Here is a 9,964-nt window from a genome sequence, read left to right as displayed (position 1 = left end):
TTCATCCCCTAGCCTGTCGCTGGCAAGCCCAATAGGTTCCCCTTCCCCCTTCACCTCTAGTTTAAAGCCCTGTCAATGAGCCCCACAAGCTCCTGGGCAAAGACCCTCTTCCCCTTTTGAGAAAGCTGGCTCCCATTTGATGCCAGCAAGCCCGGTGCCGTGTAGACCATCCCATGGTCAAAGAACCCAAAGTTGTGTTGGCGACACCAGTCGCGGAGCCACGTGTTAATAGATTGAGTCCGCCCGTATTGCCCAGTGTCTCTGGCTGCCACTGGAAGGAGTGAGGAAGCAGTCGGCTCAGACGCCGGTAAAACCCAAGCATGGTGACAGGGTGGCTGGAGGCGGGCAGCAGGCGCTCACTGAGCTGCCACCTCGATCCACCAGGGACAAGGTCCTCACTGCAATGCCGCATCTTTCAGAAACGCTGCCACCATTCCTCTCTGCCGTGACAGAAATAGAAACCCGTTTCAACACCGAGAGGGCTTTCCCCTTCCATGAAAGGGTGTTTTTCACTGTTTTTTGGACTTAGTTTCCTATGTCGCCTCGTTCAGTATTCTACAAGGTGCAGCTCATTAATCCCAAATGCCTGCAGCCCGTGGTGGAGGCCAGGCATGAGCTAGAATAAGGGGCAACATCCCCCTCCTCCTGCAGAAATCACAGCTTTGTATCTAGCAGCTAGACAGGCAAGTACAGAGCACACCAATGCTAGCCAACCCCTTCTGCACCCCCCATAAAAGCTTGGAACCACAGAATTTAATGAGGTTTTTTACAGCTTCGGTTTTCCCACAAAATGGGTCATCCTTCTGTTTCCATTTATATGTTTTCATGGAGGCAAGGAGAGGGGGCAGAGAGGGTTGCATCTGCTCTTACAGGGAGAAGTGGAATTACTGTATAACCCTGAAATAAAGAGTGGTCTTGAGGAGGCCACGTGATGTGGTGAGTACAGAGGAAAGGTGGAGGAAGCGGAGGAAATCTCAGCTACTTGTTCACATCAAGGAGTTTTATAAATCAGGACATCTGTAACTGGTGAAGGACACGGCTCAGTAAAATACCTCTGGTAGTTTTTCAGTGTTAGCTCCCCTTGTATTGCTAAGCAGAAAATCCTGGGGAAAGAGACACCTAATCGCGAGCAAAATCAGGTTTTTTGCACAGCAACCTCCTCTGCGTCTTACAGACAGCAAACACACCCCGCACTTGCAAATCTGTCACTTCCCTCGTAGCCCCCTTTCTGTGCGGTGCGGTGTTAAGAAGGGCCTCAGGGTCTCCAAAGCTGCTTTTCTTTTTATAGGTGAAACATGAAACATGGGCGATATCCCATGGGCAGAGCCTGTTTGTAATTTCAGATTGTACATTCCTCCTCCTCCCCATGAGCAAAGTCTTTGCAGCCCCTTTTCATCATCTCAGCATCACTTTTTTTTTTTTTTTTAATAATAATAAACATGCCTGCCCTCTTTCCTCCTTATTTTTTCCCTCACATTAAGGACACACACCCTGAGTGACGGTTTTAGATTTACTGTGCTCAGGGCAGGTGAAGGGGGATGCCCTAGTCCTCAGGTTTGGTTCAAGACCTTAACAGCCATTGCAGATGGACTATTTGTGCCAGGAGGTTTTGCTCTGCTATTGCAATAGCATGTGAACGTCTCGTGTGGAGCCCGTAAGATATGTGTTTTGTCTTCCCTGCTTCCTTCTTACCCTCTCTATTCTGCATTTCTCAGGGTTGTTTGAAAACTGTTCTCTCTGTCAGGCAGTCGCTATCCCACTTTGCTTAAAGGTCAGCAGTAAAGGTTGGTTCCTGCCTTTTGCTGTGCTCAGGAAACTCTTTTCTTACAGTGGGCATTTCATAATGTCCAAGTATTTCTTCCAAAAGAGTGTTTTAATGGCCACTTATACTCTCTGGGTAGAAAACTGCATAATAAAAAAACCATACTTTTTTTTTTTGACCCTCAGTGTAGATGATAAAGACAAGGAGCTTTTAGAGCAAACCTCTCACTTTCAAGAAAAACTATTTTTCCTGCTGTCTTCTGGCAGGAGCCAGAATTAGAGTAGATTGCAGTGTTTTAAGCCTTGGACTAGGTAAAATAAGTAGAAAAGTCAGAAAAGGTGAGAGAAATCTGGCAATGGCTGGAAATGAGCTGGGTCACACAGTGGTTTTTTTGCTGTGTCTACTTCATCTAACACTTGGGGTCCATCTGAACTGAAGCAGTGTAAATAGACCATTGTTTCTATTTGCTCGCACTGCCAAAAAAAAAAAAAAAAGAAGGATCTATGGAAAATAGTTTAGATGAAGCAAAATGTTTGTTATTTGACTAAAATTAAAATATTTTAGGTTAAAAACCAAGTGAGTAAAATTAATTTTCCTTTTTTTTAAGAACAACGTTTCAACTTTGCCATATGAAAGATTTGTTTTGAAGACAGTTCAGTGAAATGTTGTGGGAACATTTACCAAAATATTTAAGCAAATTTAGCATGAATCCATGAAATGTGTTCATCCTTGAATCTGCATAGTTCTTAATTATTTTTCTTCTGAAACAGTTGTCTCCAAAAAGTCTTTCCCAGCTCAGGCCTTAACCATTCACAATTTCATTATCCCCTGCATGTTACTGAAGTAGAATTATTTCAACTCTGTGATAACAAGTGGGTGGTTTTTGCTGAAGTAGGAGTAGGAATAGGAGCCTCTGTCATCTCCTCATAGACTTTGGCTCTGTCGCAGGAGTCCATGTGTCTTCCATGTGGACTATGTTTAAACATATAGCTCTGCTCTTGTATGGCTTGTTCCCTTACTAGGAAGCCAAGTTGAGCGCCGTGTGTTGTGCATGGGGCAGAGTTCCTCTAACAGTTATTTCTGTTGGGTCTTGTCAGTGTACCAAGTTTTTATAGTCATTCCTTCTTTGGCTTCCCAAGCAGAATTTTCCTTTCTCTGCCCCATCATTGACTCATCCTTTGTTTAAGTAAAACACTGAATAAATGAGGTTGGAAGGGACATCAAGAGGTCATCTGGTCCAACAACCCACTCACAGCAGGGCTAAGAGGCAATGCAGGATAGCCCCCCGCTCTTCAGAAAACCTTCAGGGATACTTTTTTCTACCCAGGGAGTCAGAATCTGCTAGGATAGTCCAAAGAGGGGAAGGAAAGATCACTTGGCTAGAAAACTTGTCAGTGATGGTGTGCTCAAAGATGGGATCCCCATGCCGATGAACACCAGCCTACCCCTCCCAGGGAGTCTCAACCTAGATATTGGCAGTGAGACGGTACTAAAGCATAACTGGAAGTTACTCTTGTTTTCTTATGGAAAAGGACTGATCTTTGATGCCAGCACTAGGATACGCTCACAGAAACCCCAAGTATTGTTTTCTTTTCTATAGAGCCTTGTGAGAGAAAAGGTCCATTCATCGAAAACTAAACTAGCCCTTCTGTTCAGCTGAATTTTAACACTTCACCACCTTCACGGTTGCTGTTAGCTGGAGGAATGTAGTCTCTCTTCTCGCAGCTTCTATAGAAACACAATGCTTGGGAATTCATATTTTTCTCTCTCCTGCAGTTTCATTCCTCGCTTTAGAATCAATGTTGGAAAATACATACTTCGTCCAGGGTTGTTGTTACAGTTAATATGACATACAGTTCACCAGCAGTTCAGTTTTGAATGGAGCTGGTGATGCGACTTTTGCTGTGCAATGCACCGTCTAGCATCTACCTGGGTGTTTTGGCCATCGCTGTTGCCTATTTTAACTCTCTGGTGATGTGTGTCCAGGGTGATCAGGGAGGAGCAGGTGTTCCAGGAGATATCGGCTTCCAAGGAGACAAGGTAATTGTTTTTCTTTTCTCCATCTTTTTTTTTATTTTCCCGTACATAGTAGTATGTGTGGCCACCAGCTTCCTCGGCTCATCTGAAGCCATGATGAGCTGGAACAAGCTGCGTCCTGCTGTCGGGTTCCCCTGCTCAGATAGTTCTCACTTAGGGCATGCTGTGCCTTTCGAAAATTCATGTCAAGATACGGATTTTGTTGCTACTCATAATAAAAGCAGTTCTACTAGGGGCTCCCAGTAAAAGGGGCCGTATCTTCATGCAGAATTTGGAAGTGATGGATGGGTTTGATGGGGATGGGTGCGAATGTGTGTGGTCCAGCAGCTGCAGACTCGGAGATTTCGTCTGCTCACCGTCTAGCATCTACCTGGGTGTTTTGGCCATCGCTGTTGCCTATTTTAACTCTCTGGTGATGTGTGTCCAGGGTGATCAGGGAGGAGCAGGTGTTCCAGGAGATATCGGCTTCCAAGGAGACAAGGTAATTGTTTTTCTTTTCTCCATCTTTTTTTTTATTTTCCCGTACATAGTAGTATGTGTGGCCACCAGCTTCCTCGGCTCATCTGAAGCCATGATGAGCTGGAACAAGCTGCGTCCTGCTGTCGGGTTCCCCTGCTCAGATAGTTCTCACTTAGGGCATGCTGTGCCTTTCGAAAATTCATGTCAAGATACGGATTTTGTTGCTACTCATAATAAAAGCAGTTCTACTAGGGGCTCCCAGTAAAAGGGGCCGTATCTTCATGCAGAATTTGGAAGTGATGGATGGGTTTGATGGGGATGGGCGCGAATGTGTGTGGTCCAGCAGCTGCAGACTCGGAGATTTCGTCTGCTTGGTGCAGCAACTTAAACCCTGAGCCAGTGAAGCACTTAATGCTGTGCATAGCTTCTAAGCGAATGACTTCTCCCCTGTGAATACGATACGATGCTGACTTCAGCTGCCTAACGCTGTGCTTAGCGCCGCACTGGGGCCTACGTGGCTCTGAGCCACAACTAACGGCGGTGAAACAGCCCGTGTCTTCTTCGGGGCTAAATTCAGCCCTGCTTTAGCAGAAACATCTTGCTGACATTAGTGCAACTGTCCCAGCTCCTTGCAGGCTGAGTTCAGCCCTTAGAAAGTGCTCCTCTCTCTGCTGCAGAGGAGATGGAGCCTGGGGAATTGGTATTTCTTGATGCTTCATTGTGTTTTCTGAAAAAATATGTCTCTCTCTCAGGGCAGCCAGGGTTTGCCTGGGGTCCCGGGGGCACGAGGGAAAGCAGGCCCCCTGGTAAGTAACCAAGCATCCTCTGCTTCCTAATCTCCCTTTCCAAAGGTTCAGTGCCCAGCTGGAAAGACAGCTTGGCAGGGGTGTGCTTTTCTAAACAGGAAAGCCAATAGCCAGCTCACTTTTCTCCATGTTTTTCTGCTTTCTGCAGGGCAAAGTCGGTGACAAAGGTCCAGTTGGGTTTCCAGGACCGCCCGGCCCTGAGGTATGTCCCACCACCACCTCCTCGCATCTTTCCTTTCTTCGGTCACTTCTGCAGCGTTCTTTCCTCGGCAAACCCACACGATAACATCTCTCCCCCATCTGGTTTTGCCTCTGCAGCAGTAGATACTCAACGTCTGCAGCTTGCAGCCTCACTGAGAATCCGCTCCCTGATAAACACCCATGTGGCATTGGGGAGCCTGTTAGAGATGCCGATCTCCTTTCCCCCTTAGAGGTTTTTTAGCTCTCGAGCCATGTTCAGAAAGGCCCACACAGGGTTTTGATTAGGAGGCATATGCATATAGCTGGTGCTAATTCACACGCCAAGCAAGAGCCAAGCGTTGCCTCCCACGTGGTCACCCAGTCCGAAGGAGGGAGGGGACGGCTGCCACCGCTCACCATGACACCCAAGCTCTGGGACATTTACCAACCCAAAACTGGTGGGTTCTGGGGTCAGAGCCTTTGCTAACAACAGGTAGATGGATTGCTTTAGGACAGTGGCACATCAGGGCTCCAGAAATGCTGAGGCAGAGAGAGCTTTGCTATGCTGTAGCATTTATTGATATTTAATGAATTGAGGTCCACTTTTGCTGAAAAAGTGGGGCAAACTGTCCATCTTGTACCCTCTGGCCACTCGCACTCCAATTTCCCGATCTCCAGCTTCCATTCTGAGCTGTTTTCTTCCCAATCTTCCCGTGCACATCCTATATGTAACAGCTTATTCTGTTCTTGTTCAGAAGAGTCAGTCCCCAAAGATCATCTCTAATCTGGCAAGAGCTCCAGATTGTCTCCCAGCCACTGGTCAGGCTCTGTGGACCCTGGTCTTTCTACTCGCTGTGCTGTCCTCTGGCCCTTGAAGTTGTTCTGCCGCTGCTTTTGCAGGGCAGAACGCTCATTTCTTGAATCTTGCATCTCACTTTCGACCTCCCATCCTCTTTTCAGCAGGGGGCTTCGCTTCTCTGCGAGGGTATGATGGTACAGGAGTGGTGATGAGTGGTAGGGAGGACCAAGATATGGGGTTCATGACCTATTCTACATCTCACGGTTTCCTGTTTTTTCCTTCCACTTTTTGCCATAGATATTGTGGAGGGCATTTTTCAGTTTTTCCCCCACAAAAAATAGCATTTCAAGTAGAAAAAGACCCTTACTGCCCTTACCAAAAAAACTGTTACAGTGATACCTTAAACAGGAGCAGCTTCCCCCAGCATATTATCATTTTTCTCCTTCATAAGCAACCAGGCAATGTCTGTGAGATGCTTGAGAGCCACTTCCAGCACAACTGATGGTCTGTTTTCCCTTCATCAGTGTTCGGGTATTTTGCTGGGTCTGGAAGGGCTCTCGGTCGAGCGCTGCCACTTGGCAATCGTTCCTCTTTGTTGCTATTGGAAATAACCACAGATTCCTTTGTTTCCTCAGCGAAGGGCTGGTGGGTGGAAAGGAGCCGCTGCCTGGCTGAAGGCGGCAGCTAATGAGCATGTCAGCACCTTTCCTAATTCCTCGCCTGCTTCCCTTTGTCGCTGGGGCGTGCAGTTCGTTTCTCGGAGCAGTGAGATTATGGGCTGACTCATAAAGATTAATTAAAACCCAAATTGCCGGTTTTAGCTGTGCGATGACAGGGAGGCCCTCGCAGCAAATAAATCTTCTAAGAAAGATGGACCTAAAGGGAACTGCTGGGAGAGGCTGCTCTTGAATCAAAGCGATAGCGTGCTCCCATTGTCTTGGTTCATTCCCCCCGGAAGCCGCATGGTGGCCCACACACTGCCAGCACGTAACGAACGTCTCAGCCCTTAGCCTTTAATTAAAACTCTCGCAGAGGCTGTCTCTCTGAAGCTGGCTGCAAAGGTCCACCTATGCACTCTGACTATTTCTCATTTCCTTCAGGGCTTCCCAGGTGACATTGGCCCACCAGGAGAAAATGGTCCCGAAGGCCTGAAGGTGAGTGGAGCAGAGACTGAAGCTCTGTGTGGGGTGGGAAGCAGCCAGGGAAAACAAAGTAGTGGGAAGGGGGGAGAGAGAAAGCCCTGGAGATTCCTAAAGATTGTCCTGGCCAGCCTTTCAGCTTGGTCTGTTTGGCTTGAGGTCCCTCCAAGTGCGGGGTTTTCTTTTTTCAATTTTTTTTTCTGTAACAAAATTGACATTGGATGATGTCCCGTGGCTGTGAAAGAGACTTTCTCATTTTAATTGCCGTTCTGAGCTTATGTTTCTATTTTCTGAGTATCTTTTCCTTTGGCTCTTTCTCAGGGAAAGCCAGGAGCACGAGGTTTACCTGGGCCGAGAGGACTGCCTGGACAAGAGGTGAGTGTCCTCAGACCAAAAGCAGATTAGATTTTAAGAATAATGTTGAATTTTGAAGATTAACGCATGCTGAAATGGTGCCTGTGACTTGAAATCCTCCAGTCCCTCTGAGTCTGGAAGCAAATACTTATTTACGCTCAGTGATTAGAGACCTGCAGAAGAGGAGCTTCCACTGCATTGTGGTCCAGTGATCTTTGCTTCCAGTCACTGCTGGCGTCTGCTGACCCAAAATTCTGCATTGGCTTTTCTTTTAAAGTCTGTTCCCCCACACCCACACAGAACGGGCGTTAATGCCTTTTTCCCTGCACATCCCCTTGCACGGGCATGCCCTGACCTGGCTTTGGCTTTCTGCTCCTTTTAAGTGCGTTTTCTTTCAAGTGTGAGACCTGCCGACTCCACTCTCTCACACGGGGCCATACCCTTCCGTTCAAAGAGCACATAAACTGCCGTTGCTGTTCTGCAAAGGTTCATTTGCCCCAGCATCTCGGAGCTTCCAGCTTTTACTTATCACTTCGTGTGAAAACTGGATGCTTCATTCTACTCACAGCCACCAAAAAGGGACGGCTGTCATTGATTTAATTCTCCTGGAGCTGCAAATACTTTATCGCGCCAGCCGAGGAGGCCTGAGTGCCCTCTGTTTATCCTGTTGTAACTCCAGTGTAGTTTCTTCTCACTTAGGCCAGCGTAAGCTGTTTGTCCAGAGTCATGAGACGTTGTGCAAATAAGTCTCAGTGCACACATGGGCAGGAGCCCAGTCTAATAGCACTAATAATTCTTAGCTTTTTCTGGGAACTCTTTTGCTTGCTCTCTAAATGGGATTAATGCAAATTAGCTCATTTATTTGCACTGAAATAGGAAAAAAAAATATTCTAGGCAATTTACAAAGGGAATCGAAGCCCTGCATTCCAGGTTCAGGCAGGCATGACCAAGCTGCCTTCAATTTACTCTAGTTAGTGAGTGTAAAAGTAAGACTGAAGACATGGACATGGAGTTCGACATAAGCCATGCTGAAGGACTTTGAGTACTCACCAGGCCACACCACGGCACCTTTACTGCTGCTGTTTCCCGTAGGTAGGTCAAGGCTGTGGATTACATCTTCTTTAGCAACATGGCCTATCGTGGGTGGTTTGTCTGAGCCCATTGAGCTGGGTTCCTGACTTCCAGTCCCATCTTCAGCCCGCCAGCTCATGCCACTTCATTACCACGGCTGACCACCTAAATGAGAACAGCCAGAACTGTGGCTGCCAAGGGCGCTTTTAATTTCTCTCTTGGCAGTTGGGTTTAGACACTTGAGATAATTTTTCTGAAGCTTAATTGAAGGTCTCCTAGAAACTGTAGATCTGATCCTATCACATTAGAAACTGGTGTAGAGCCAAGGGAGAGGACTGAGCCCAATTGCTGTGTGAGATTTTGAGATAGCTCCATCCTGCAGCCTGTGTAGTCCCATTTGAAAGCAAAAGGAAAACCTTCATACAGTTGCCAAATGGTTCTGTGGGATATTTTGCAACACCCTTTGGGGGAGTGGGGAGGGAAGAAAGAAAGAAAAAGAGTAGAGAGCTCCACAGCATTTGTATCCCTGCCAAATCAAATTAAGCAGAGTCACATGAGCATGTCCAGGGTACCCTGTGGGCCAAATCCAGCCCATGATAGGCACAATCAACTGGTGTTGACTTTGGTCAAATTTTGGATGGCCTTTGCTGGCAGGACTTGACTTTAGGGGTTTTTTTCCTGAGATGGGGAAGGGAGATGAGAAACCTCAGAGGAGCTGAGCTGCCTGCTCTGAGATTCAGAAGGACTCGGTTGTTAAAATGTGACAGCTGAGCACGCAGCCTGTGTTTAATGCCTGCTCACACTGCCGGCCTTTCGTTCTTGCTGCATGGTGAGTCCAAATTTTGTCACTACTTTGCCTTTTATTTTAATTCTTTCCACCTCAGGGAGATGAAGGACCCTTAGGACCACCAGGAGTCCCTGGTCCAGAGGTAGGTTTCAGTCATTTACTCAGTTACTACCAGCTCTGTTGACCTTGCAATGGAACTGTAGTTAAATTAATATAAAGCTTCAAACTTCCTGGTTTGGAAAGTGATCTGCCCTTCTAAGAAATATTGTATTGTCCAGGGCTTGGTCCAACTGCTTGATCCAGGATGGCCGAAAGTCAAGGAGGTGTCTTGCACAGGGTGTCAAGTGGGACTCTAATTTTATAACTTGCTTAAAGTCTCAGACCTTGAAAAACCCTCTAACGTTAAAACAGTTCATCCTCAAGATAAAGGATGTTGACCGGGAACCGTCTCTGTAACCAGCCCTGATATTTCTTCCTTGATTTATAGTATTTTTCAATTACTAGAGGGAAAAGCAAAAAAAAAGACCGGACAGTGAAAGAGCGTCCTTATTGACCTCCACATCACCCTGA

The 9,964-nt window shown here is 46.8% G+C and overlaps 1 protein-coding gene across 1 annotated transcript in view; it reads left to right on the top strand.

Moving 5' to 3' along the window:
• COL27A1 (collagen type XXVII alpha 1 chain) overlaps nucleotides 1–9,964 on the top strand; it is a 166,593-nt gene that overhangs the window by 83,440 nt on the left and 73,189 nt on the right. Inside the window, exons 17-22 of the mRNA XM_009634842.2 lie at nucleotides 3,749–3,802; nucleotides 5,011–5,064; nucleotides 5,213–5,266; nucleotides 7,144–7,197; nucleotides 7,504–7,557; nucleotides 9,492–9,536. Of these exons, the coding sequence (XP_009633137.1) occupies nucleotides 3,749–3,802; nucleotides 5,011–5,064; nucleotides 5,213–5,266; nucleotides 7,144–7,197; nucleotides 7,504–7,557; nucleotides 9,492–9,536 (315 nt within the window). The remainder of the gene's footprint in view (nucleotides 1–3,748; nucleotides 3,803–5,010; nucleotides 5,065–5,212; nucleotides 5,267–7,143; nucleotides 7,198–7,503; nucleotides 7,558–9,491; nucleotides 9,537–9,964) is intronic.

Source organism: Egretta garzetta, unplaced genomic scaffold (assembly GCF_000687185.1).
Source record: "Egretta garzetta isolate BGI_Z169 unplaced genomic scaffold, ASM68718v1 scaffold190, whole genome shotgun sequence".
NCBI classification, from domain to species: Eukaryota; Metazoa; Chordata; class Aves; order Pelecaniformes; family Ardeidae; genus Egretta; species Egretta garzetta.
Note: the sequence above shows the minus strand (reverse complement) of the source record. Positions and strands in the feature narration are given on the sequence as shown.